Genomic DNA, 27,991 nt, shown 5'->3' with positions numbered 1-27,991 from the left:
CAGCCAAGTCTCTGCGACAGGCCATACTTTATTTGGAGTTTTCCACCTAAGCAGCTCTCAGCTGAGCCACATGACATGTGCAAAAGTTCCCCCCGAAAGCTGGGCCTTGCAATGTGTAAAAAAGGGCCCTCATGGGGCAGAGCTGTGCAATTGTAAAAAAAAAAATGAGAGAAATTAGTCCCCCAGAAAGCCTGGCTTGGGCGGAGTATCCAATGCTCAGGCCAGTCCACAGGCCACTCCACTGCCGAATGCTCAGGGTCTGTTTTCTTCTCAGATTGTGCTTTCCTTTAAAAGTCTTTAACACTCTGGGGCCAGATGAAGTCCTCAGGGGTAGATGGATGGCCAGCAGTACAGTTTGAGGGAGACCTCTCTCTCACAGATACCCCAACACAATGCTTTCCCGCTGGCCTCAGGCCCATTTGAAAACTCAGGGCTTCCCTGGCCTCCAGGCCCCCAGCCCCTGAGCTGCCTAATCTGCCCTCATGTCACATTCTTGGAGAAGGATATTGCCCTGAGACAGACAAGGCCCTCCAACCCCTGAGGGCATGTGGGGAGGGGAGTCTGTGCCATTCATGTCACCCCCAAGGCAAGTGTTTATAGTGTCTGATTCAGTGCGTGTGCATCTGGGTGTGGCACATTTGCGTGTCTGTGAGTGTGTGTGAGTTTGGCCAGAGGTGGGGGCTGAGGCTGGGGGAGGCACTTCTGGGATTCAGGGCACATTGACTTTGAAGGGGCTTCCAGGGACACTTTCATCACCCCACTTGACAATGAGGATGTAGTCCCCTTTCTCCTTGACTGTGTAGGTGACGTTGTACACCCGGTTCCCCATGTGCTTCACGTATACCTCCTCACATGGGGTCTTGGGTCCGTGCACACCCACCATCATCATGTTGGTGCCTGGACAGGGAGGCAGAGGGACTCGGTCACTCCAGAGCCAGCCCACACCCTGCTCCCCAATGGCTTCTTGCTCCCACCCACCGCATCCCTGCAGACAAGCCCACCCTTGTTCAGTGCTCTCCCCTCCCCTCCAGCCTGCCTGCTTTGCTGCAGTCCACGGTGAAGGAGTTCTTCTGGCCCACAAAGGCCTGGGACAGTCCAGGGCCCCGTGTCACCACCTTGCTAGCATCTGAGGAGAACTTAGGGATGGAACTGTAGCTGGAGCCCCGGCTTGAGGATGACTTGGTCACAGTCTCCACCAAAACCGTGGATGTTTCATGAAGGCTATGGCCTCCAGACAGCCGGGGACCTGAGGGGCAGATGGAGTAGCCATGAGCCAGGTCAGATGGGCTTCCTGCCCTTCCCCTGCAGTGGGCCATCCTGCTGGACTCTTTACCTGAGCACTCACTGCATCCTGGGAGCACAGCCCATTTGCAGCCAGGCCCAGCTGCCAGCTCCAGTCCCTGCTTGGCCTCAGGTCTTAAAGCCTGAGGATTCGGTCCCTCACCCTTACAGGCTTTGGGAGCTCAGCTAACTCACAAGGTAAGGGTCTTGCTTGGAAGGAACGCACATCCAACTCTTCCTTCCCTCAGCCTCAAGAAGGGAAGCTTGCTAAGCATGTATTCTGAGGAATATTTATTCTTGGAAGTGAGAACTGTGGGGGGCCAAGAGGGAGAGAAGTGTAGCTAAAGCTTGGGAGCCCTTGCAGGATGAGCTGACTCTAGTGGGGAACCAGGCTGCAGAGGAAGGACTTGATTGTTTATATTTTTTTGAGACAGAGTCTTGCTGTATTGCACCAGGCTAGAGTGCCACGGCGTCATCCTAGCTAACAGCAACCTCAAACTCCTAGAATCAAGTGATCCTCCTGACTCAGCCTTCTGAGTAGAAAGACTGGATTTTTAAAACTATAATACATGGCTGAGCATGGTGGCTCATGCCTGTAATCCCAGCACTCTGGGAGGCTGAGGCTGGTGGGAAGACCAGCCTGAGCAAGAGTGAGACCCCATCTCTACTAAAATAGAAAAAACTAGCCAGGCATCATGGTAGGCACCTGTAGTCCTAGCTACTTGGGAGGCTGAGGCAGGAGGATCACTTAAGCCCTGGTGTTTCAGGTTGCTGTGAGCTATGACACCATGGCACCCTACCCAGGGTGACAGAGTGAGACTCTATCTCAAAAAATTAAAAATAAAAATAAAATGTTCATGCAGGACTCCAGAGGGATGGGTATGCAGAAGGCCAAGCCTGCTCTTTTCCTTGCAACTTGACCAGGATGTTTGGGGACAGACTATGAGCCAGATAGGAGTCACCACTAGAGTCATTCACGTTGGGCCAGGCTTCAGGTTGAGCAGACCTCTCCCTATCTGGCACTTACCTGTGACCTTGGCCTTGAAGGGGCTGCCCACGATGTGCTGGGGGCCACCATACTTGATGGCAATGAGGTAGTTGCCAGGGGCCATGGGAGTATAAGTGACCACATGGCCCTCAGGACACTCCCGACAGTCCAGCTGCACTTTGGAGGGCCCGTCAATGGTGACAGACAAGGCCCCTGAGCCAGCATTCAGGGTGTTCACAATGAACTCTGATGACACGCCTGGGGGAGCAGAGGTAGCAAAGCTATAGGCAGCAAGGGCAAGTGGCCCAGAGCAAGGCTGGGCCCCTGGCTCCCCCAGGTAGCCTCAGCCAGGACTCTGCAGCAAGGCAATTCTTGGACTAGTGGCTGAATCGCCCCCTGCTCCCCAGTCCCAGGGGCACTCACCTGTAGTGCCTCCCTCAAGCCCAGGACCATAGGCTGACACCAAGCCTGGGTCCCCAGCCTGGCTCTGCTCCCCAACACGGATCTTGAAGGGACTTCCAGGGATGTGGGCACCGTTGAACTTAACATCGATGGAGTGGACACCATTCTCGTGGGGGATGAAGCGGATAGTATGCTTGTCTGTGGGAAGATGGTTGGGGGGTAAGCCTCCATCATTCCCCTCCCCTTTCAGAAGGTCCTGGCATAGCCAGAGGGGGTTGGCAGGCAGGGCCAGCTCACCACTGTCCAGCTCAGAGACATAGCACTCCTCCACAGCTCCTGAGGGCGTGTGCACCCTGGCATCGATCACACCCCGTGCCCCATTCAGCTGCACCGCAAAAGACGCTGGCTGGTTCACCTTGAGCCCTGTCTCCTGCAAAGGCCACGGAGATGCTCAGACTCCTGGGAGGGCCGAGTCTGCAGTGGTCTTTGTGGGGCACCATGCTGCTCTCACAGTAAGCCCAGCCCAAAGACTCCCACTGTCCTATCCTCAGCACAGCCTGGGCAGAGAGGAACCAGAAGCTGATCTGAGACTCTCTGTGTCCACGTGCTATGCTGGGTATGTGCGTAATGAGAGATGTTGCCTCCTGTCCTGGCTGAGGAAGGAAGGATCAGCCCTGTGTAAAGCAGGCTGATAGGGGAGGGCCAGTGCCTGAAAGGGCTGTGTAAGCCTCGGTGCTCCCACATGGGAAGGAGCATTGGGGGGAAGGGGGGCTGGCCTGGGAGGACTTCTGGAAGGAGATGGGCCAATGTGGAGGACCAGAATGAGGGCTCTGGGGGAGGGGAAGGTGAGCCTGGTGTGGGGACCCTGGTCTTGGAGTGGAGGAGGAGATCCACACCTGCTCTCCAGGGACTATGGGACCATTCTTTGGAGCAGCTGGAAAGGTTGGGTAAAGGGTCTGGGACAAGGCTAGCTCTGTGCCCCTTCCACAGCAGGCTCCTTTACTGTGTGTCCCCCTGAACATTTACCCCCTAGTTTGCAAGTATCATGAGATTTCCTGAGAGCCATGTTTCCTGTGAGAATGAAAGGAAGACACCATCTCTCTGGAAATGAGGAACGGGAGAGAGGAAGGTAGGCTCCAGAGCCTAAAGGGGACAACTCCAGTCTGAACTGTGTGCATTCACTTACAGACAAGCCCTCTGGTCCTCTCTGCACAGCAGCTTACTCCTGTTTTGTATTGATTTTATACTCTCAGCCTCGTTATTTTGGCATCTACTGTTAGTTAGAACTTTCAGAAAGAGGTAGAACAAGAAATGGCAGGTGGCAGTAAGGACAGGGCCAAAACTGTAAAAGGTGGAAACAAGCCATGGAGTGCCTGAGTGTAAGGGCAAGCCCTCAGGGACAGAGTCCACTTTCCCCAAGGGCCCTGCCTTGTGCAGCACAGATAGTAGGGAGGGGGAACTTCTGCTGACTGGCCCTTCCAAGGTCACTGCTAAGTCTTTGGCCCCACAAGGCTATGGTCCTGGACTCTTGCCAATCTCTCAGGTGACAGAGGGACCCTCCCCGGGCACACACACCTGGAGGCTGGTGACTGTGAGACGGCGAGCATCATCTGAGAGGGAGGCCACAGGCACCACAAAGGGGCTGTCTGGGATGTGCTCATCATTGAACTTGATGGAGACCTCGTAGTCACCTGGGGAGGGAGGCCAATAAGCATAGCCCCTGGGATGGGGATCGCTAGGGATGGAATCACCCCACCCAGCCTTGTTCCTGGTGAGACTCCCTGGTCAGGGCTCAGCTCTGGAGACAGATACACATTCTTAGGGGTATGTGGGATGGAGATGGAGCAGAGGAGGGGCAGGTTCCCTGAGGAAGGGAGTCCTGGAGCCCTAGGGTCCTTTTGCCTGGCCGGTTAGCAAGAGCCCAGTTTGGATGAGCAGGCAGGCCCAGGTCCCCCCAGCTGGACACTTCTTACCTGGTTCCTGGACAACATAGGAGACACCACAGGAGCCATCTTTGCGGTCCTCAAATGCAATCTCTGCCTTGCTGGGACCCTCCACAGCGATGGACAGGCCCCCAGCACCTGCTTCTCGGGTCCAGATGCTGAACTCAGCTGCAGACAGGTAAGTAGACGGGAGCTCTTCATACCAGCGCTCCTCACGCAGGCTTCCCTGACCCATCTCCCCTCCCGGACACCTACTCCTCACCTGGCACGCCTGCCACTCCGCGCTCCAGCCCCGTGCCTCCAGCCCGTACCTTGTGGGCACCACCTTCGCCCAGAGGCCCCACAGTGAATTGAAAGGGGCTTCCTGGCACATGTTGGCCACGGTACTTGACAGTGACTGTGTGAGGCCCCATCTCCTGGGGCACAAAGCGTACACTGTATGCACTATCCTCTCCCTCCACAATTTCTGCGGCTTCCATCTTGCCTGATGGGCTGGTCACCTGTGCGGTCATGTCCTGAGAGCTGGCTTCACCTGTGGGGTTGGGAATGTCAGGGTGACATTGGTACTTTTGTGGATCCCAGACCTTCCTTCCCTCCTAAGTAAAACCCCCTCCTCTGCTCAGACCTGCCCTGGCCATCCACGGCAAGTCTGGCAGGATTGAGGTCTGGCCAACTGTGTCCTCCCCCCCTGCCTCCCTGAGAAGACCTGGGATTTTGCCCTTCTGTTTCCGCTTACCCTCCTGCTGCCGGGTGATGCTGCCGAAGGAGCCCAGGCGTTCCCGGCCCAGAAAGTCCCCGAAGACAGCGGGAAAGGGGTCCCCGCCAACCTGGGTGGACTCCTCCACCCGCACCTCCCGCTTGGTCTCCCCACCCCGAGTCTTGCTGATCTCTGTGCGCTCGGTACGGGTGTATGTGTGACTGCTGCGTGTGAAGGTGCGCGTCAGGCGCTCCTGGGCAGACACCATCTGGAACCAGTTCCCTGCGTGACCAAGGAAGCAGGGTGAGCGGAGGGAGGTGAGGAGCAAGCAAGCAGGACAGAGACCCCAGAAGCAGGCTGGGCCCAGGGCAGCTCTCCCCCTGCCCCGCCCCAGCTCTTCCCCCACTCACCTGGGATCTTAAGGTTGAGGTCACAGGTGCTGCCGATGGTGGCGATAGAGGGAGCCTGTCTCCGCCGGGTGATGCTTTCCTTCATGCGGCCCTCACCAGTAACCTTCACGGTGAAGGGGCTTCCTGTAGGGGCAGAAAGTGGCGGGCAGGAGTCTTGGGCCGCCAAGCTCCCCACCTCCTGGCCTCCCCCACCCAGGCCTCAGCTCAGAGCCTTACCAGGTACGTGCTTGTCAGCAAACTTGATGTTGATGATGTAGGTGCCAGGCTCAGTGGGGCAGTAGGTGACTTTGCATGTGCCATCCTCCATGTCCTCACAGTTGATGTCCACCTTGCTAGGGCCTTCAATACTCAGCCCCAAACCCCCATAACCTGGGGGGAGTGAGGGACACATCTCCCTCAGTCCTATGCCACCCAAGCCACTCTGTTCTCTCCTCCCCAAACTGCAGGCTCTGCCAAGAATGGGCCTCTGATGTGTATGGTAACCACAAACAAAAATGCCTCAGTGTGGGGCAGACACCATCCTGGAGGACTACAGGACAGGCTGTCTGAAACGTTCCCTGAGGGAGGCCTCCTGGATTCCAGTGAGCAAGGAAAGACAGAAACTCATTTCCTTAAAAGTGAAAGAAACTCATTTCCTTAAAAGTGAAAGAAATGAATACTGGGGAGTATTCATTTTCCCCCAAATGGGCATCAGAACATGAATCCCAACAAAGATGGGGCCAGAAAGTTCAGGGAGGAGGATATGGCCAAGGGGGAGCTGAGTAGGAAAGGAGTTCAAGTGCCCACTAGATGAGTCAGTGAGTGGAGGTCTCTGGGGCAAGAAGTACCTGCATTACGAGTGTCCACGATGAATTCTGCCACCTGGAACGTTTGCCCCTCGGACAGGCCCTTGCCCCAGACCCGCACCTTGCTAGCATCCCCGATCTCAGATGGCCCCACCAGAATCTTGAAGGGGCTGTTTGTGACATGCTTGCCACTCTTCCGCACGCTCACCACGTGCTCTCCAACCTCCTTGGGGGTGAAGGAGATCCCTGTGGAGAGGGGTCATCAGGCAGGCAGAGCATCCCTCCGAGAGCCCCCACCCCCAACAGGCTTGAAATGCCTCATGCTTACCAATGTGACGGTTGGGGAGGCGCTTCAGCAGGCAGGGCTCCTCATTGCCCGAGGGGGCGCGGATGCTGGCAGTCAGCTGGCTTAGATCACTCTCAGTGATCTTCAGTGACACATCCGTAGAGGTGCCCACATTCAGCTGTGAGGTCCTCATGGAGTCATCTCCTAGAGAGGGAGTTGGGGGGTCAGGCCATTGAGACATCAGGAAGGTCTGGAAAACTCCTGAGTAGACCATGTGGGACTCAGCGGAGACTGGGGACCACCTCCAGGTACACAGAGGCCTGAGCCCCAGACAAGCACAGTCTGCATTCACATGACAACTGTCGGAGATGACTACAGGCCTGTGCCCCAACTCACTGTGCTGCCTCAGTCCTCATGGGCTAAGTTCCTAAAGGAATCTTTGTGTATTTTAATCCTGAGGCATATGGTGGAAACAAACACTAGACTGGATGACAAAGACCCTTCCTGGCTATGTTGTTTATGCTCAGTGGGACAGGTTTCCTCATCTATGAAAAGGATTATTAATACCCTAACTTCCCAAGAGTCACTTCAAAGACTAAATGAGATAATGTCCTCTGAAGCACTGGGTGGGGTTGGAGATTAGATGTTTCTTAGGTACTGTGGAGGGTACACATTCCTTATATTTATCCAATGGCCTCCTTCACCTCGTGGGGGCTCTGCCTTAATGAATAGGCTGGGCTTACACATCGTCATACGCCGGGTGTGCGTGTCTCTCGTAGCCTGCATGTGCCCGCATGGCCACCTCACCTGTGATCTTGGCTGTGAAGGGGCTCCCTGGGATATGCTTGTCATCAAAGCGCACGATGATGCTGTAGTCTCCCGGTGCTGTGGGCAGGTAGGACACAGTGCAGGTGCCATCCTTGTTGTCCTTGCAGGTGATTTCCGCCTTGGATGGGCCCTCCACGGCCAGTGACAGACCCCCTATAAGTGGAGGTGGGGCTGAGATCAGAAGTCCTGCCCTTGCCCCTGCACCTGGTTAGATCCTACTCCAGCCCCCAGTAATCCTCACCTTCCCCAGCATCCTTGGTGACAATGGTGAAGGTGGCTGGCTTGTTGACCATGCCATGGCTCAGGCCTGGCCCGTAGGCACTGACATGGCGGCTGTTGATGGCATCCACATAGAACTGCAGGGGGCTCCCTGGGGTAGACAGAGAGGGGGGCCAGGTCAGCAGAGGGACAGGGGTTGCCTGAGCTCACTTTTGTCTCCAGCACCTTCTAGGAGCCTCCCTGCTGAGCCCTACATCTCTACTGTGGGGACCTGGCTCATGGAAAGAAATCTGTCCCCCATCAGACAAAAGCCTCCCCAGGGCCCCCCATGGTGTCTGCACACAGCAGATGTTCAATAAACATTTATTGAAAGTAGGCAGGCACACTGGAAACCTTTTGGCTCCTCTCACTGCAGCCCAAGCCCAGCCCTGCCCCCAGCTCACCAGGGATGTGGTTGCCGTCGTACTTGATCCCCATCTGGTGCAGGCCTTTCTCAGTGGGCGCATACCTCACCGTGATGGTGCCATCCTTGTTGTCTGTAATGTTGGGCCTTGCAGTCTTTCCAGAGGGCATCCGCACCTCCCCTGAAGGACAGACACAGTTGGGGGGAGGGCCCAGTTTCTCCTACGACAACCTTCCTGCTGCACCAGGCCCGCTCCTGTGTGGTTCTGCTGCCACCCCAGAGGCCAGGCACAGGAGACAACCTGGAGCAACAGCAGGAACCCTGAACTGGGAGATAGGTGGCTTCAGCCTGATTTCCAGCTCTGCCTAACTTGCTGTGTGACCATGGGTACCTCACTTCCTCTCTCTGAGCCCCAGTTTTCTTCTCTAATGGGCCTTGATGGGATCTCTGCCCTCTGAGCCCCTGTGCCTGGGACCCCAAGAAAGTACCTGTGAGCTCCCCTTTCTGCACAGCGAAAGGGATGACCAAGTTGAAGGGCCTCAGCATGGACTCCATTGGCTCCACGGGGACCACTGGCTCCTCTGTGGCCTGTGGCAGGTGAGAAGGAATAGTTATTGGCTGGGGAAGGCTTGGGAACTTGGCCTGAGCCACGACCAAGAGAGAGTGAGAGAAGAACAAGATATTTAATGGTGAAACCAGATTGGCAGGAGAGGTACACCAGCTGCAAGAGAAGGTGTGCTGTGCCCAGCTGGAGTTATCCTGCCCAACCTGGCTCCAGCCTGCTCCCCAAGAGGCCCCAAACCATGCCCCAGCCTGGCTGAAGAGAAGTAGAAGGAAGAAATGAAGGGAGGAGTGGAGAAGGAGGGCAAGGTCTGCCCAGTGGAGGTGGCAGTACCCAGTGTGTGGGGCAGATGCCAGGCCGGGGAAGGGCGTAGGGCTGGCGTAGCTGCGGCACTTCAGATGGCTCCTCCACAGGGGGTAGGGGGTCACACGCCTGGGGAGGCAAGGCATGGGGGACACATGGTGTGGCAGGCTCACGGGACTGGGAGCTGACTCAGAATGGCCTGGTGACCTGAAATCCCGTGTGTACATCTCAGGTGCCTGACCCCTTGAAGGGCTTCATCCTTCTGTGGGAGTACCGCTGGGGAGATGGAGCCAGGGACAGTAGGCCTGAGGGACAAGCCAATTCCTCTACAGAGCTGATGCCACCAAGCTGGAGGTGCGACCATGCTCAGCTCCTACTTGGGGAGGCTATAGGAAAACAAAGGCTCGACTATAGAGCACTGTGGCCTCAGGCTAATAGGTTTGGGATTCCTAAAGGACAGCTTCTGGGATCCCTGCTGCTGCTAAAGTTGGGGGGGGGGTTCCACCTCCCTCAACCATCTAGTCCTGCCATGGCCTTGGAACTTACCAGCACATGGAAGGGGCTGTTGGGGATATGCTCGCCTCCAAAGCGGATGGTGATGACGTACTTGCCCGGCTCAGGTGCTGTGTAATAAATGTCAAAGGTACCATCATGGTTCTCAACCACATCCACGTCGAGCTCTGCCCCGTCCGGTGTGGACACCGTGCAGGTCACCTTCCCCTCGCCGGCTGCCTTGGCATCTACAGTGATCACTGTCTCCTGTCCGATCTGGATGCGGGGGCCCAGACAGGCACCTGCCATGTAGAATAACCAGCTCAGGGGGCTGTGGAGGCTGGTCCTAGCCCTCTCACTCCCAGCTGTCCTCACCGCCCCAACACATAGCAAAAGAGGAAGGGCACTCACCCAGGCCATGGCCTCCAATGGACACTGGAAAGAGAGAAGAGTGTGAATCTGGGCTGTGCTCAGGACAGGGGGTGAGGGGGTGGCAGGGCAAGGGTAGCAGGGTACCCACCTGTGACAAGGCATTTGCTGGCATCCCCAGTGGGCAGGGCATGAATGCGGAAAGGTGAGTAAGGGATCTCATCCCCGCCATACTTGATGGTGATGGTGTACCGGCCACTCATGTCTGGCAAGTAGGACACAGTGTATGTGCCGTCCCCGTTGTCTCGAATGTTGGCCTTTTTGGGCTTACCCTCAGGGTCCTGGGGGAGAAGCAGAGGTCAAGACCTGCTGTGCCCAGAGCCTGACCTGGGGGGTGGGCTGTGCAGGGACTCACCAGGATCTGGACAGTGAGCAGCCCTTCTCCAGCATCCCGTGCATCGATGGTGAACTCCACGGGCAGGCTGGCAGGGATGCCAGAGGCGTTGAGGCCAGGGCCACTGGCCCGCACCTTGCTGGCATCATGGGCTGGAAGCACCTTGATCTTGAAAGGGCTTGAGGGACAGAAGGGGTAGATAGTTGGCCGGGGGTCGAGGTGGGGGGGGTCCATCTCATTCTGGGCCTGGAGTCCTCCCCAGATGTGGACAGGAAGAGTGACTCTGTGGGGCAGGGACACTCCTGGAGGGTGTGTCACATCCTGAGTCTCAGGGGAGGACCACTCCCCCTGCTGTGAGCCCCTGACAGAGACTGAACACTTTTCCATTCCCCAGAGCGGTGCTGTGGTTTGTTTAATCACATTTATTCTTGTTTATATTTACCCTCAGGGTCCAGGAAAATGCCCTTGCCCAAGCCTCCTGTACTTTTCCTAAGGTGTGATTTTGTTATAAAAGCCCCTGGGGCTGTGAGGCCTCCAGGGCAAAGAGCCCTTGAGAAGAGCAGCATGGGGCAGCAGGAAGGATCAAGGCCAGACAGGTAAGGGGGACTCTCTCCTGGGCCCAGCAGTGGCCCTGCAGGTGCTACTCTAGTAGGAGCACCTTAGAGCTCAGCCACAGCAAGGGAACCCAAGGTAGGTCCTCACCTGCGTGGCACCTCCTGGTCAGCGTACTTGACAGCGACTGTGTAGGGCCCATCAGTGGCTGGGGTATAGTGGACAGTGTGGGTGCCTCCCCCATTGTCCCGCACCTCCACTGGCTCAGCCACACCTAGTCGGGGGGAGCAGGGTCAGCAGAGTCCCTGGCACTCTGCCTGCCCCCCTCCACCCTGCCCCAGACATTCTATACCTGTGGGGCCCAGCACAGCCACTTGCAGGGGGGCCCGGCCAGCTTGACTGCAGTCCACTGTGAAGGTCTGGGGTACACGGGCCCTGACACCAGCTCCCAGCCCTGGCCCTGAGCACTTCACCTTTCCAGGGTCCACCACATCCTTCACGGGCACCCGGAATGGGCTCCCTGCAAGGAGGACATCAGTCTACCCCCCTGCCCCAGAGGGTCTCCCTAATCCTGAGACACCACAGAGGAGGAAGCTGTCCCTTTCTTTGAAATGCCTACAGGGAGGCTAGAGCCACATGTGAAAATGCTTGGAAACTTGCTAAGAAACATAAACAAGAATAAATGAACTTGATGGCAGAATGACACCGGGCAAACCTCACTTGTTTGGACCACAGGCCTGAAGGCCTCCCTAACTAATAAGCTGTTAAAAAATGAACTATTTTTTAAAAAGTAAAATATATTCCTGATGTGCGGCTGATACAATTTAAAAAATATGAAATTAGTAAGGGAAAAAAATTTCTGATCACAGCAGGTTCAAGTCATGCCATATTTGAAGGCACATCCTGTCCAAGCATCAAGGCCCGCAGGAAGGCAGGGGAGTTCTCTGCAGACAATGTGAGTGACACTGGCACACCACACCATGAGCATTGGCCACCCACCTCCTCCATATCCTCCCTGCTTCTGGGCTCCTGACTCAACCTTTTCTAGGGGGTCTTCACAATCAGGGTTGTCCTCACAATCCCCCTCTGAGGGACCCTGAGTCTTGCCATCCTCCCTTACCCTCCCTGCTCCCCCCACCCTCCCTGCACACCCGGGATGGGCCGTCCCCCAAAGGTGATGTTGACGTCATAGTCTCCAGGGGTGAAGGGGATGTATTCCACTGTGCAGCTGCCGTCCTTGTTATCCTTACAGGACATCTTGGCTTCTGAGGGGCCCTCAATGGCTAGGCCTAGGCCGCCTGTGCCAGCTCCCCTGCAAGATGACACCCCATCAGCTCTGCTAGGACCAGTTAGCAAGGTCAGAGGGGCAGCTGAACACAGGGACAGGGAGGTAAAGGAGGACAGGGCCAGCTAAGGAGGGATGAGCTGCAAGGGCTGAGCTGGGACCATGGGGGCAATGCGTTCCTGGATCACCCCAAAAGAGTATGGGGGGCTGAGGCGAAGACAGAAGGACAAATAGGGAGGACAAGTTGGCTGGGAGCAGGGTGGCCACAGCCTCAGGTCAAGGTTAGGACAGGGGAGGATACCTGGTCTCCACAGTGAAACGGTTGGACTTGTTGACCAAGCCACTCTCTAGGCCAGGTCCAAAGGCCCGCACGCGGGTGGGGTCACAGCCCTCAGTCACACCCACTCGGAAAGGGCTCCTAGGCACAGCGACTTCGTCATACAGCACCTCCACCAAGTGCATGCCTGGAAGCCGGCCACAGGAGTCAGTTGGAGGTTGTGGTGCCTACCTCCCCTGCCCACCCAAGAAGCTGTGATCAGATCCTGGCCATGACCCTCAGCCAGGCCCCTTACCCTCTTCGTAGGCGGTGTACTGCACTCGGTAGGTGCCATCCCCATTGTCTGTCACATAGGTGTCCGTCTTGGCACCCGAGGGGTTGAGCACACGAGCCGTCACGTGGTTGCCACCTGTGGCTGTTAGGGATCTTGCGTCCACAGTGAACTCAGTGGTCACCTCCCGCAGAACACCTGGATTCCAGGAGGGGCATGCTCAGCATGGGCTGAGGGCAACTTCCACACGGGCACTCCCTTCCTTCCCCTCCCAACTCCCAGGCTGTCCTCCAGGCAGAGTCCAGCTCCCTCTTTGCTATCCTGGGGCCCCCTCCCTGCTCCCCTGCAAGCTCTAGGCCACTCACATAGCCTCATTTTGCTCCCATTTAGCTCCCTTCACATTATCAGTCACCCTTTGGGCTGTGGGCCCCTCAGGGCTGGGGGGGTCTTGTGTCCTCTGCTCTGCCCCAGCAGATGGCCCATTTACATTTACTATCTCCTGACTCTTGTCACCCTCGACCCCAAAGCTTTCCTTTTGCACCCTTCAAAGCAAGATTCTTAGCCTTTTTGGATCAGGGCCCCCTGGAACTGATGAGAGAAAGGGTCTCTCCAGAAAAATGCCCAAGAGCAGATGTGATTTTGCCATGAGAGAAAGGCCAGTCTCTGAGCCAGCTCTTCCCCTTGGTACCTTCTCTGGGGTGTCTGGGTTCATAAAGACTCTTTACCCCGAGGGCCCATCCTTTACCCCTGGTTGGTCCTCCAGCCTTCAGCTCTGCTTCCCTCACCCACAACTGGACCCCTCCTGGATCTCTGTCCACTCACCATGCGGCTCCACACCAGGCCCTGAGACCTTGATACCACTGGTATCTACAGCAGGCTGCACATGGACGCGGGTGGGGAATTTGGGCACAGGGTGTCCACCATACTTGATGGTAATGGTATAGGTGCCAGGAAAGGCAGGGCTGTAGGTGATGTGGTAGGTGCCGTCGGCATTGTTGTGGATCAGCACCTCGGCCTTGACACCGGCATCCGACAGGATTTCAATGGTCAGCTCAGCATCACCCGCCTCTGAGCAGTCCACAGTGAAGGTGGCTGCCTCACCAGCCTTGCCACGCTCCAGGCCTGGCCCACTGGCCCGTACTTTGCTTGGATCGAACACAGGCCGGATGGTGGCCTTGAAGGGGGAGCCGGGGATGTGGGCTTCGGCAAACAGGATGTTGATGGTGTACTCGCCCGGCTCCGTGGGCAGGTAGCTGACAGCACATGAGCCATCCCCATTGTCCTGGCACTCAATCTTGGCCTCGCAGGGGCCCTCCACAGTTAGCCCCAGGCCACCTGTGCCAGCCCCCTTGGTGTCAATGGAGAATGGTGCAGGGGTGCCTACCAGTCCACCCTTCAGACCAGGGCCATAAGCACAGACCTAGGGGGAGGAGCAGGTGTGTGGGTTTCCTGCACCCAGCCTCTCCCAAGCCTCCCCACCCAGCTAAGCACCTTCACCTGTAGCTGCTGCTGTGGACTGAGTACTTGCAACAATTCTAGGTGAGGGCGTTGAGGCAAAAAGATTAAGTAATCTGTCCCAGTGGGGCCTGGGATTCATGCTCAGGTCTGATTCCAGGGGCAGGCTCTTAATACCAAGCTGTGTCCAAGGCAGGTCTTGTGGTAGGGCTGGCCTTGGCTCTGGGTCCTTGACCACCCCAGGCACATAAGTCCCTCTGGCCTCTGCCCCTACAATTCATCCATCTTCCCCATAAGCCTCTGACTCCCAGCTCCCACAGCACCTATCTCCTCACCTTGGTGGGGTCAGGGGGCAAGACACCCTCCACAGCAAAGGGGCTGCCAGGCACTGGGTGACCGTCATAGGTGATGTCCACTTTGTAGGGCCCCTCCTCAGGGGGCATGTAGCGCACAGCCTGGGCTTCAGCTCCACCCCCAGGCTCCAGCTTGCAGGGGATGGGTCGTCGAGAGGGTGAGGTCATCCGCACGTCCAGGTGGCCCTGACCACCAGCTCCTCGTGTGTTCACAGAGAATGCTTGTTCCTGCCCCACAGCCACCTCTGTGTGGAGGGCAAGTGACACTATGAGCTGAAACTCTGACCTACCCCACCCTAATACCCCGCACTCCCACCGTGGCACTTGCCCCACTTACTACTGTTGAGGCCTTGAACTTTGACTTTGCTGAGGTCCAGCGGGGGTGCCACATTCACCACAAAGGGGCTCTTGGGGACAGGGTCCCCACCATAGGTCACTGCCACTGCCATGTTGCCCTATTGGGTACAACAAAAGGCCAGAACTAGGTGTAAGACACAGCCAGACAACATCTGTGTGGCTAACATGGACTCTGAAGCTCAGAAATCCACAGCAAGAGAGAGGATGGAGGCAGGGATGGGGCCAAGGACCCAGAATTGGTCCTTTGGGATGGAAAAAAAGGTAGGTATGAGGGGGGAAGAGCACACCTGCTGGACGGCGGTATACTTGACAGTGTAGGAGTAGTCATGGTTGTCTATGATTTCAAAGTCCCGCACAGCCTCTCCCTTTGCTGCCCCTGCAAACTGCACGTCCAGCTTGGCTTTGCCAGCTCCCTTGGTCAGCACCGTGAAGTGAGTGGGCTTCCCAACCTCCACACCTAGGGAACCCCCAGAGACAGCGGTGATGGCCTGCCAGCCACCAAGCCCCCACTTGAGTCCAGCCCTGGCCCCTGCCCAGACACCCACCTGTGCGGTTTAACCCAGGGCCCTCAGCCTTGACCTTGCTGGCATCATGGGATGGATCCACCTTGATGTGGAAGGGGCTGGCAGGGATCTCCTAGACATGGAAAGGCTCAATCAGAGCTCTCCAGGACCACACTCATGTTGTGGGCTAGGTGCTAGGTCAGGATGCCCCCAGGGGACCGGCTGCGGACAAGGGCAGCCTCGGAGAGAGCTCCCTCTGCTTCCTCTGAGGCACTCTACCCACACACAGAAAGTGCTCCATCTGTGTCTGTGGAATTGTACCTCCAGCTGCCTGCTTAGACCTGGGAGGGGCAGGTTGCCATGACTACTAAAAGCCAAGAGGCTGGGATACCTGGTTGGCAAAAAGCACCATGATGGTGTAGCGGCCAGCCCCTGGAGGGGTGTACTTGACCGTGAAGGTGTCGTTGTCATTCTTGATGATGTCAAAGTCAATGTCAGCCTCCGCAGGGCCTACCACGCCAGGGGCACACTTGATGCCAATGCTCACATCACCTGAGGGAGGGAGATACTGGGCCATGAGTGAGGGCTCAACACCCCACCCCAACCTGGGGCCCTGCCCCTGCTCCTCCAGTGGCTGCCCACCTTGCCCTGCCTCGCTGCAGTCCACTGTGAAGTAGGTGGGCTCGTTGGCCTTGAGGCCAGTCTTCTCCACGCCGGGGCCATATACCTTCACCCTCTCGGGGTGACTGCCCTCACCCACGTTCACCTACAGGGAAGGATGATACTCAGCTTGGGCCCTGCCTCAGGGCTCCACCCCCTCCCAGCACTACCTGCCCCAGCCTCAGTTGGACTTCAGGCAGGGAGGGGTGGCATGGGATCAGGGACAACCAACATCTTCCGTGTGGGGCCTGCCTTCCCTCTGGGACCCCTGGCAGTAGGCACAGGGCAAGCTTGGAAGACGCACCCGGAAGGGGCTCTTGGGCACATTGACGCCTCCCCAGGAGATGATGATGGTGTGCTTAATGGGCTTGGTGGGTACATAGGAACAGCGGAAGGTGCCGTCTCCATTGGGGATCACCTTGATGTCGATGGGACAGCCATCTGCGTCCTGTGGGCATCAACCAATTAAAGTTCCCAGCTGTGTCCTCTTCAGAGCAACCTCTGCTGGCCTCAGTCTGACTCGGCACCACCCCCTCCCATCACCGACCCACACCTACCCCCACCACTTAAATTGGGCCATACGTGCCACATGCTCTGGTGGCCAGCTTCCACCTGTGTGGCCTACTCTCCCAGACTAGGTTTCATCTCTGAAAGGCTTTGGTCAGGGAGAAGCTGGGTTAAATCAATGTTCATAAAGTTGAATGATGAGTCTTTTAAGGAAGAATCATCTTCTTGGACCCTCAAGAACATGGTCATTAACCTCTAGTGGTCAATGGACGCCAGCTTGAGAAACTGACTTGGAAAATCAGTCTTAGAGAATGAAATCATCTTTCAATTGCAAATTATCAATATAAAAAGGAGTTTGGGGTAAAATACATTTTTAAGATTATTATCAGTAAGAAAATACAAAATTTAAAATTTCCATGGCACATATGAGGCCATGAGAATCAGTCCTGCCTAACATCTGTAATGCTGCAACTTCCTTCCTGGAGGCTCCTGTCTTCAGCCTGGCTTTATCCTCCCAGGATCCCTGCCTTAGGCGGTGAGAGAGTGAGCCATGTCTCACCTGGGCATAGAGCTTCAGGTCTCCCTTGCCAGCTGCACGGGCATCAATAGTGAATTCAGCAGGTTTGTCCACAATGCAGCCAGTGGGCTCTAGGCCAGGCCCAAAGGCCTTCACCTGTGTAGGGACAAGAGTGGCAGGTGGGGTTTGTTATGGGAGGAGGCCAGTGCACCCCATACCTGGCCTGGCATGCAGGAGCTGGGACCATACCCTGTCTGGGAAGCAGTCAGGTGGGGCTGGCTGGATGTGGGCAATGAACGGTGAGTCACGGATGTCCTCATCGTCACAGATGACATGCACAGCATACTCCCCGGGCTCCGTGGGCCAGTACCTCACATCACAGGAGCCGTCCCCCTTGTCATCACACTCAATCTTGGCCTGCGAGGGCCCCTCAATGGAGAAGCCTACACAAAGTGGGAGGGTCAGGGCCACAAGAGGCAGCTTGGACACTTCAGGCAGGTCCTCATCCTCCTCATGACCCCTCCCAGTTATCTCCTTTTTGCCACCTTCCTGATCCATCATCATGCTGACACTCCCCAGCATGCCTACACCCTCTCCAGTCACTCCTGTCCTTTCACCATATCTCTCCCCCCCACAGCATTCCCACCTTTGGCCACCCAGCACTCACCTAGTGTCCCCACCTCTGTGCCAATGGCTTCCACCACGAAGTCAGCTGACTTGCCCACCTGGCCAGTCTCCAAACCGGGTCCCCAGGCCCGCACCTTCTGCACTCCTGCCTCTGGGCTCACCTGGACTTCAAAGGGGCTGGACAGAGAGGGAGCTGGTGTCCATGCCAGGAAGTTCCCCTGAAGAGACACCCCCTCGCCTCTTCCTTCCAGTTCCCATGAAGTCCCCCTCCCTTTCCATGATAGCCTAGACAGGAAGGTGTGGGGGGACATGTGGTGCTTACCTGCGAGGGATGGCATAGCCGCCCCATGTGATGGTCACTACATACTTCCCAGGTACCACGGGGTAGTACTCGCACTCAAACACACCATCACCAGCCTCTCGCACCTTCACTGGCTCTTCTGTGCCCTCTGAGGAGATGGGGGCGGGGGAAGGTGGTGAATCAACATTCTGTAAGCCCATCTCCTCAATCCCCTCAAGGAGCCCTGGGACCCAGGTCCAGCCTGAGGACAGTGCTATTAGGGGGCAGTGCTGGGTCTTCCCTGTGCATAACAGCTCAGGGTAGCACTAAGGGCTGAGAAAATCATTCTCAGCTTAATGATTGAGAAACTGAGGCAGAGCAGAGACAAGACAGTGTATCTAGGATCCACAGTGCCTCTGGTCAGAACCACCAGCCGCATTTCCTCCCTGCTACCCTTACTTCCTTAATGGGCACTCATACTCACTTGGTCCCTTGACTGTAACCTTGAGCTCCCCACTGCCAGCACCCTTAGTGAACACCTTGAAGTCAGCCACCTCTTTTACACGGACACCCTTGGGCTGCAGGCCTCTCCCAGAGGCACGGCAGGCATTGGGGTTACAGGCTGGGAGAAAAGGACAAAAGAGGTTGGGGATGTTAAGGGGGCCTGGACAGAGCACCAGCCCCTCACCACTCATCTCCAACATTGCTGCTCAGTCCTACACTCTCAAGGTATTAAGACCACAGCCTCCAGCCTTTCTCTGAGACCCTTGTGCCCCCAACACAATGGGGCTACTGGGCGCCATGCTGGATGGAGAGCTGACTACAGGCTCTGGATCAGGCAGGTTACAAGAAACCCTTCTTGTTGGGGCTCTCAGAGCCAGCGCCACTGGGGCACATGGCACAACTTGGCTGAGAAGGGGCTCAGAGAGAGCCCTTTAGCTACTCCCAAGGTCATCTACTTAGAGCCATCTGGGCCTTCTCAGAGCCATCAGAGCAACCATAGGATCTAAGTCATGCCACAAAACATTCAGCAATGCCATGGAGCAATAGCTATACCATATAACATGAAGCCTGCCATTGAACAGCAATGCATGGAAATTAGCCTGTCACAGAACATGGCCAGTGATGAGCCCTGACCTTGCCATGGAACACAGGCAAAAGAATGAGAATCTCAGCCTGCCATGGAACCCATAAAATGACATGGAACCCACAGGGTGCCCCAAAACAGTCAATGACACATAAACTAGGACTACCATGAACACAGGTGATGGCACCACCCAGGGCATGCCATGGAACCCAGGTGATGGCACAGAAGCCACATTTTATCACAGAAACCATTAGGCAAGTGGCAAAGAAATTAGATTTGCCACCGTACACAGACAATGGCATGGAACATGGGGCTTGCAACAGAATGCCACAGAATAGGGGCAATTTCACATGGCCTGGGCCATGTCACCCAGTGCAGGAGAGGCCAGTCAGCTATGGCAATGCCTGACTCCACCTCCATTGGAGAACACTAATGTGGAGTTGCTGGTGGATGACAGCATTGAGTGTAGGTCAGAACAAGGAGGGGAGTTACCCCCGGGGGCAAGGACTGAGGGGGCTCGCCATATATGCTCCCACCGGAAGGTCCTGGCACTTCCTTTCAACCCTCTCCAGGTGGCACCTGTTTTGGTACCCTTCACTGTGGCCTCCTGATCCTTCTGTTATGGGTTCCGGCCACCTTAGGGGTGTTAGTGGGAGTGATAAGCAGGAGCTCTCTCCAAAGTCCTCCCCCACTGCCACTGTTCCTTTTGCCCACTGCAGTATTAGCCAGCTGCATCTCCCAGTAGAGTTAAGGCTTCATTTCCCATCAATCCTCAGACCCAGAATTTGGGGGCAATTCTCTCTGCACCCTGGTTTTGGGGACTATTGTGGGGCTCTGTGAAGGGCTCTTACCTTCCGCCACGTGGACAGGGAAGGGACTACGGGTGATGGGGGCACCAGCAAAGGCCACATGCACTGTGTGTGGCCCCTCCATCACAGGTCTGTATGTGCAGCGGAATGTGCTATCACCCTTGTCCTCCAGGGCCACCTCCACTGTGTCCCGCCGGCCCTGTGGGTCCACGATCACCACAGCAACATCACCAGTGCCAGCCCCTGTCACAGGCCAAGTCCATCAGTGCCCACTCTGGACACACACACTTACTCAAGGCTCCCTCATCCTGAGACCTCCCCCTTCTGGGTGGAACCTCTGCCCCAGCCCCCGCCAACTACATCCACTCATAGTCAGAGGCTGCCCACCTGACACACGCTGGGGCCCATCCTTACCCGCAGTGTAGATGTCAAAGTAGGTAGGTTTGTTTGCCACATTCCCCACAGGTTCCAGGCCAGGGCCACGGGCTGACACCTTGTTGGCATCCCCCAGGGCCATGCCCACATTCACCTGGAAGGGGCTGCGTTCGATATTCTGGCCCGCAAAGAGCACAGTCACCTAGAGTCAGAGGTCAAAGGTTAGCTTCTAGGGGCAAGCAGTTCTGAGGGGGTGGAAGGGCACAGTAGAACCAAGGAGGTGAGAGGTGGTCGGTTGGTATACCATGCAGGGTTGAGGTGCGGGCTGAGAGAGGGGTCCTCTCAGCCAGAACTGAGGTTATGCATAGCAGGAAGGCAGGGGCTCTGCAGGGAGGTACCTTGTGTAGCCCAGCGACCTTGGGAATGTAGGAGACAGCATAGGTACGGTTCTTGTCATTGTTGGGAACCACCTTGGCCTGTTGAGAAGGGAAAAGATTGGAATCCCTGGTGGCTGCAGCTCCTCCTGACCCCACAGTCCTCTATGGTGACACCTTCCCCAGACTCCACTACACAGAGTTTCTCTGGCAGCCATGTTCAGGCCATTCCTATTGTTGGCCCCATGCACTCTGGTTCCAATCTCAAGAAAATCCCTTTGTCCCTAGCAGCCTCTCGTACCTCCTCTGTGTGGCCCTCAGGATCCTCAATGTAGACCAGAACCTCGCCCACACCGGCATCCACTGTCTGCACGGTGAAATGGGCAGGCTGCAGCACGGTGTTGCCCTGGGGCTCGATGCCTAAGGGGCAGGAACAGAGCCCAGGTTACTCAGGAGATCCCGCACATGCCAGCTGCCCAGGCAGGGCCTCCAGGGGGACACATACCTGGCCCATAGGCAATGGCTTTCTTGGGATTCAGCTGCTTGGAGCGAACAGGAGCACCAGGTTTGAGCTTGGCTTTGGGGAACTGGGACAGGTAGGTCATGACAGAATGCTCATCCACATTGGGGTCCACAATCTCCTCGGGGGCAATCACCTGTCACAGAAAGAACAATGTTATCCAGTGCTCCTGTTCCCCAGAAGGCTCCTGTTCTCACCTGCATGCTGCCAGGTGTCCTTGCAGCCCCACCTCTGCCCCTGCCTCAGTGCCCACCCACCCCATCTCAGCATGTACCTGGGGTACCCCAAGCCAGTCATCGGCCTGCTGCATGGCCTCCCGGGCATTCTCCACAGGCTGGTTAGGGTCCCAGGCTTCCCAGTCTGGACAGAGACCTGGAGAGATGGTAGGAGAGGACAGTGAGGGGGAACCGAACAGCCAGAATGCAGAGCATTTGTTCATGCAACACCCTGGTAGGCTGTGGCTTCACTCCCCTTTCAGCTATAGGCCCCTTACCAGCCAGATTCCCACTGGCCCCATCGGCAGGGATGCCCATCACCATTTAGAGGCATGGCAGCCCTGCCTGCCACCAACAATGGGGCCTTTCTGCCCCAGCTGACGCAGCCTGGCACCAGCTCTGCCAGCAGCCTCCTGCCTGCCCAGGCTCCAGCAGAAATCCTGAACACCAACTCCCAAGAGGACCCCCCTTTCAGACCTGTCTTGCCTCATTCTGGTAGCCTCAGGGGTGGTAGAAGAGATCAGAGTCCCTGTCCCACAATTTTCTTGGACCCACCCTCTAGAAGGTCTCCTCACAGCTTCCCAGCAGTCCTAAATCTCTAAGCACATCCCACACCAGCCTCAGAGCACAAAACTCCCTCTCCCTTCCTAAATGCCCACTGGGGAAACTGAGGCATTGAAGGGCCTATTGGGAATTCTCCTTCAAAGCCATCAGCAGCCCACCCCTCCTTTCAGGAAGATTGCAGAGGAGCCCCAAATCACTCCTGTGAAGGGGTGCAGGTTGAGGGGGTGCTTGGTCCAGGCCAGAGCTGGAGGAGGAGGACCACGTGCATTTGCGGGGAGGGGGTGGCTCATAGGCTGGAATCCATGACTGGCTGGAACAGCTGAGCTCACTGCTGGCAGCCACATCAGCTGTGGGCAATGGCTCAGCAGCTGGGAATGCTTCCCAGGCAGTCGTGCCCCCGCCTCCCACCCCCTGCTCCCAGGCTGACCCCAGGATAGTGAAGGATTCTCCCAATGGGCTGTGGCTCCCTGGAGGCAGGGCTGACCCTAGGCTAGAAGACCTGTCTTCTCAGGAGAAGAGAGTCTGAAAGGAAGCTATCCATGGGTAGCTCTAGGTGGAACTCTAGCCTAGGGGTAGGGCTCTAGCTGGAGGTCCTCAGTTTTCTCATGGGCCCCGAGCTGTCGCACCTGACTAGGTCAGGGCCCACATCAAGAAGGGGCAAGGCTGGGTCACCTGCCATCAAGCAATGCCACACTGGCCTCAGCCTATACCACCCTTGGCCTTAGGTCCTCAAATCTGTCCCAGGGTCTCATAAAGAGCCTTCTCTGGGTCTAACTCGTGGCCTTTTTGCTACAAGTCCTACCACGGTGCTCCTCACTCAGCTCAGTGGGAATAGCGCCATGTCCCAAAGCAGAAAGCTCATGAAGCAGGGAGTCCAGGCCCTGGGCTCTAGGTATACCACTGCCACAGATGAGCTGTGTGTCACTGGCCCTTGTCTGTAAAATCCAGCACACCCTCAAGAGGGGCTGACTCCAGCAGAAATTCTTGGCTGGAAGATGGGCACACCCTGCAGGTGACCTTGACGTGTTTATCTGCATAACCACAAGTACCTCCAGCCTGTCCCTGCTGTCCTGGGAGAAAGGCTCCATGATGTGCCCACTGGCCCACTCACCTGGGGCACAGTTATCCACCAGGGCTCCCAGAGCTTTGCCGTCCTGCCAGTCACGATTGAAGTTGGTGATAGGCAGCTGGGGCACCTTGTTCTGGATCCAGCCGAGCAGACGCTGCTTGGGCGTTTGTTTGCGGGCATCCTCATCGTCCTCATCCTCCCACATGGGCATGGAGATGGAGTAGTGTAGGATCAGCGTCCAGATGAGGCCCAGGATCAGCTTCAGGTTCCCATCTACGATGGCTTTGCTGTCTGCACAGTGGAAGGAACAGTTGGTTCAGAGGTTCTACCCTCTGCTGCGCAGACCCCTTTGCCCCCTGAGTGCCCTCCCTTACCTGCCCTGCTCCTGAGGCACCTGCTGGAGCCCGGGGCACAGGTCACTGACTCCTGCAGCCCATCCCTTCTCTGCCCACCACATTCTCTCCTTCCTGCAAGGCCGGAGCAAGACCCCAAGTCCTTTATGGGTCCCTGCCTTTAAGGAGGCTGCTTCTCTCTTATGTTGTTGAGGCAGATACTATCACCTCCACTATGGCACTTGAGTCTGTATTCCATCCATGCAGTTATCCCATATTTGCCTGGCTCTCCTGGACCATAAGCCTCTGGGGGGCAGACACTATTTTGTTCTGAGTGTGTTAATAGTTTTATTAAGCTATACTCGACATACTCCTAACTCCACATATCAGAGTACAGTTTGAGAAGCTTTGGCAATATGAATATCACCACAAATCAAGAATAATAAAATCATTCCTCACTCTCCAAAATGTTCTTGTGTACACTACTTTGTAAGCCCTCCCTCCTGTTCCTGTCCCCCCTTCCCAGGCAACAATTGAGCTGCTCTCTGTCATAATGGATTAGTTTGTTTTTTCTAGAGTTTTATATAAATGGAATCATACATTATACTTTTTTAGGGGTGTGTGGTTTCTTTCATTCTAGATACTGGGTTTTATCTTTCTACATAGAGAGACTTGAACTTAATAAGATTTCAATAAACATGGGTTGAATGAATATTTTAGAAAATGAAGTTGGAGAGGTAAAGGACCAACAGGGTTCCACCCATATTCTATCCCGAATGCCACAAAGGGTTTTTGGAACCAAGGGTTTCTGGGGGGGGGGCGGGGAGTCTAGTACATGCTCCATTAAGCTCAAAGTCATGTTGCAAATGCTGGGGCTGATGAGATTTCACAGGAGCCACGGGACAGATCAGCCATGTGGACTCAAGTCTCAGGAACTGAGACAAACTCTACCGATCACCTACTCTGAGGATCACTTTGGACCAGAATTGGTTCCCTGAGATTTTGGGGGTCTAGTTCCCTTTAACAATTAGAGGGAAATATCAGGAGCTCATAATGACCTAGTGTGGAGTTAGATCTTGGAATCCAATTTATTTGTAAAGGGTAATGCAGGCCTGAGATTCATCAGCTTCCCTGAACACTGCTTTTAGGAGGTTGGGAAGGGGCAGAAGAGTCTTGTTTACTAAGGTTGCCAAGAGAGAGAGGGTGGGGCTGGAGCCTCCCCCTATACAGCTTTTCCTACCCCTACTTTCTCAGATCTTGGGGACCCCAGCCATCTCCCTCCCTCCTGCTCAGGGAGGGAACCTCAATCTTCTGGTCCCTCTGGCTGAGGCTCTGGCTCCCTGTTACCCCCACCCTGTCACTGATTCATCCTTCCTTCCCCAGCAGCTCCCAGCCCACCCCTTTCCCCTGGCTCCACTGCAGCACAATGGTTTGGCAGCTTTCGGATTCCATGACACACTCACTCCCTGCCTCCCTGTGCTTTCTCTCAAACACAGAGGCCCACAACACTTTCACACAGCCGGATGCCTCACTGCCTCAGGCTTCTCACAGCCCAAAGCCTCAGTGCTCATACACTCAGAAGTGCTTCTTGAAAACTAGAGCCAGACCCCTGGGAGGAGGCCTTCAGGCTGGGGGTTGCGGGGAAAGGTTGGTCATTCATGTTTGCTGGAAAGAGCTGCTTCTCCCCAGCAACTGGCCCTGGGCCAAACAGCAAGTGGTCCAGGCTTAGGGCAGGAGGGGGGCAATGGGGCCCAGGTCCCACTCTGGGAGCAATGACCCTCCTCTCCCTTTTCCCCCTCAGAGGCCAGGCAGAAGAGGTTGTGCTCTTTAGCCTGCCAGGGGATACCCCCAACGGTGTGGGAGGAGCTAGACAGCAAGTCCCTGAGGCCACCAAGGGCTCAAGAGCAGGGGAGGAGGAGAGAGGCTGGGCGTAGGGAGGTGCTGGGACAGCTGCTGCCCACTCCAGCCCCTCCCTTGATGTTGGCTCCAGGAGAAGGAATAGCAACTGGGTAACAGCTGCGGGACAGGGCTGCCTCATAGGCCCCTTTGTTCAGAGGGGCCGAGGGGACAGTGGGGGCCTGGAGAGGGTGGTGAGGGTAAGCAGGGCACACAGTTCCTTCAACCCAGGTGAAGACCCATACTTCAGGTGGACTTCTTAGCTCCCAGCTCCCACCCAGACCCTAACTTCCTTCTGAAAAGAAAGTGAGGAGTCTTTCTCCCCACCCAACCCAGGTGTCCAGATGCTCAATCCTAGTCCTGAGACAATGCCCAGGGAGTGATCTCCTGGACAGTACCTTCCCACCACTAACTGGGGTGGGGGGAGCTAGTGGGAGACAGGATGCCCCCTCCTCTCCAGCCTCAGTGATGGACCCAGCAGCTGAATTGCTGCCAGCTTATCTCATCAGTGCTAGAGCCACTAGGCCAGAGGGGGGACCAGCTCCCCTTCCTCTCAGCAGGAATCAGGGCTCATCCCTCTCCAAACCAGCTCTTCTTCCCCTCTGCTCTGAGAGGGCCCCTCCAGCTGAGCCAAGTGGGCCCCTCCGTGGGGGAGGGGAGAGGTGTGCTTAGGAAGGATGAGGCCTGGAGAGGGGCTGCAGCAGAGGAAACGGAAAGCCAAGGTCTGGGCTCTCTCTGGACTCCACCTGGGACAGTCAGCCCTGCCTTCCAAATCCCCCCCAGTGTGTGCGGGGGGAGGAGGCCCAACCCAGGCTGACCTCCTGAGTCCCCACGCCACCTCCTCAGTAGCCCTCCACCTCACTACACACCAGGGTGCCCTCCCCCACCACCTGCCCTCAGGCTCGTCCTTCTGGAAAGCTCAGAGGCATCTGCTGTGTCATGGAGGCAGGGCTATTTCCAGGGCAGGCTGGTGGGGTGGCAGTGCCAGGGCAGGAGGGGTAAGTCCTAGGGAGGGAACTGGACAGGGCAAAGGGCCCCAACTGACCTCAGCTGCTAATTCAGGAGGCCTAGAGGTGGCCCTGCGGGAAAGTGGGGCCAGACAGACATCCCAGTGCGGGCTGGGCTGGGGTTGGGGGTTTAAGAAGCCCCCTCTGGAGAGGTCTCTGGGACACCCTCTGTGGGGCCTACCTGGCCCCATGTAAAACTCCCCTCCTGAGATCCTGGGATGCACCAGCCAAAGGGCCCCTTCCTGTAAATCTCAGCAGGGCCCTTAAGAGAGAGGACTGAAGGTCTATAGGAGAGGGGCAGCCCAGGGCCACTCAGAGCCCACCTTCCCCTTCCCTGCTCCCAGGCCCAGAGCACCTCCCCACCCCCACCCAGCACTATACACCTTCCAAATCTGGTTACACTCAATGACTTCCTCCCTTGCACAGGCCTTCCCCTCCCTCCTGGCCCCAGAACGTTAGCTACAGCCAATCCCAGGCTCAGGGGTAGGCAGGGGCAGGGCCTAGATACGCAGGAGCCCCCTAGCTGCAGGCTAAAGTGGGAGGACAAGCAGGGGTTAAAGTTCCCAGTGCTAGTTGAGTGCCTTTTTAGGTTTCTGAGGCTGGGCCCCGCCTGCCCTGGCCAGGCCTGGACCCAGCTGCTGAGCACATGCCGGCAGAGCTGTCCGCCACCAGGTCTCCCTCTGCCTCCAGCCTCTGAGCTGGTGGATCCTGGGTGGATTCCCGCTGGTTGGGATCTGGGTTCAGCCAGTCCCTGGCCTGGGGAGGCATTTGCTTTTTTGTGGGGAGAGGTCCCCAGGAATCCCTCACTGACACTGGCCCTGTCCCCTCAAGCATAGCGTGGGGTTGCCCAATGGAAGGAAAAGGGCAGAGAGTGGAGGTGGGTGGGTGATAGTATGCGCAGAGAGGCTGTGGTGGGAGGGCTTGGACAACATCAGGTCTGGATTTCCCCAGTCCCCAGGAGGTGCTCATTGTCCCGAGAGATCAATGAGACAGCACCCCTGTGGCCTAGGTCAGCGGGTGGGACAGACTGGCCAGGGCTCTGCTCCCAGTGCCCACACACCCCCCCACCTGTGTCCCTGCCCCGGGTGACACCCTTCCCGCGCCCTCGCACTGACCGATGGACACGAGCTTGATGTGCTCGCGCTCCAGGAACTCGAGGGCCACGGACACGTTCTCCAGCTTCATCTGGCGGAAGTTGGGGCGCGGGTGGAACTTGCGGTACATGCGCTTCTGGCTGAGCACCTCCAGGAGAGCGATGAGGCGCAGCCCGTCGCTGAGGTCGCGCTGCAGGTCGGTCAGGCGCTTGCCCACGCACTTGAGGTGCTCGTTGCACCAGCGCGTGAATGTGTTCTGCTGGATCTTCTTCCACGGCGCGTCCTCCGCTAGGTCCTTCTCTGTGGACGGCATCTCGTCCGCCTCGTCTGCCAGGCCGAAGCCGGCGGGGTCCGAGTAGCCGCTGTTGTTCATCATGCTGGCGGGCTGGGATGGGGGCTGAGCGGCGGGGCGGCTCGGGCTGGGCGCTGTCGGGCGCTGTCGGGGAGCGACCGCGGGACTCGCAGCGCTGCGCTGCGCTCCTGTCCAACTTCTCTCGCGCCCTGGCTGGCGGGGCTCGGCGGGGCTTGGCGGGCCTCCTCGGTTCCTCAGCCGCGGTCTCGCTCTCTCTCCCTCCGGGGGCGGAGCAGTGCTCGGGAAGTGAGGGCCGGGCTGGGGTGGGGGGTTTAAGAAGCCCCCGGGCCG

The 27,991-nt window shown here is 56.9% G+C and overlaps 1 protein-coding gene across 2 annotated transcripts; it reads right to left on the bottom strand.

The window, feature by feature from the left end:
* Positions 1-8: 8 nt before the first annotated feature.
* Positions 9-27,974, bottom strand: FLNC (filamin C). 2 transcript variants are annotated; one of them, XM_053608588.1, is made up of 48 exons: positions 27,370-27,974; positions 23,062-23,310; positions 21,446-21,543; positions 21,157-21,307; positions 20,953-21,071; positions 20,676-20,753; positions 20,317-20,479; positions 19,945-20,145; positions 18,491-18,628; positions 18,049-18,175; positions 17,767-17,903; positions 17,349-17,542; positions 17,142-17,255; positions 16,380-16,523; positions 16,058-16,181; positions 15,807-15,967; positions 15,458-15,548; positions 15,200-15,369; positions 14,893-15,010; positions 14,538-14,800; positions 13,570-14,167; positions 12,772-12,945; positions 12,501-12,663; positions 12,066-12,226; positions 11,267-11,434; positions 11,065-11,188; positions 10,384-10,540; positions 10,120-10,309; positions 10,011-10,034; positions 9,654-9,901; positions 9,138-9,236; positions 8,731-8,830; positions 8,283-8,423; positions 7,862-7,990; positions 7,600-7,773; positions 6,835-6,996; positions 6,549-6,752; positions 5,938-6,090; positions 5,722-5,844; positions 5,351-5,593; positions 4,877-5,146; positions 4,645-4,782; positions 4,247-4,362; positions 2,969-3,101; positions 2,693-2,869; positions 2,309-2,527; positions 1,037-1,246; positions 9-897 (listed from the first exon to the last, which is right to left on the bottom strand). In XM_053608588.1, the coding sequence occupies exons 1-48, from the start codon at positions 27,722-27,724 to the stop codon at positions 710-712; spliced, it is 8,181 nt and encodes a 2,726-aa protein (XP_053464563.1). In that variant the 5' UTR covers positions 27,725-27,974; the 3' UTR covers positions 9-709. The 2 variants fall into 2 exon arrangements, with proteins under 2 accessions (XP_053464563.1, XP_053464564.1); XM_053608589.1 differs by lacking the exon at positions 9,138-9,236.
* Between the last annotated feature and the right edge of the window lie 17 nt (positions 27,975-27,991).

This window comes from Nycticebus coucang, chromosome 11, assembly GCF_027406575.1.
Source record: "Nycticebus coucang isolate mNycCou1 chromosome 11, mNycCou1.pri, whole genome shotgun sequence".
NCBI classification, from domain to species: domain Eukaryota; kingdom Metazoa; phylum Chordata; class Mammalia; order Primates; family Lorisidae; genus Nycticebus; species Nycticebus coucang.
This window is presented reverse-complemented; position numbering and strand designations above follow the sequence as displayed.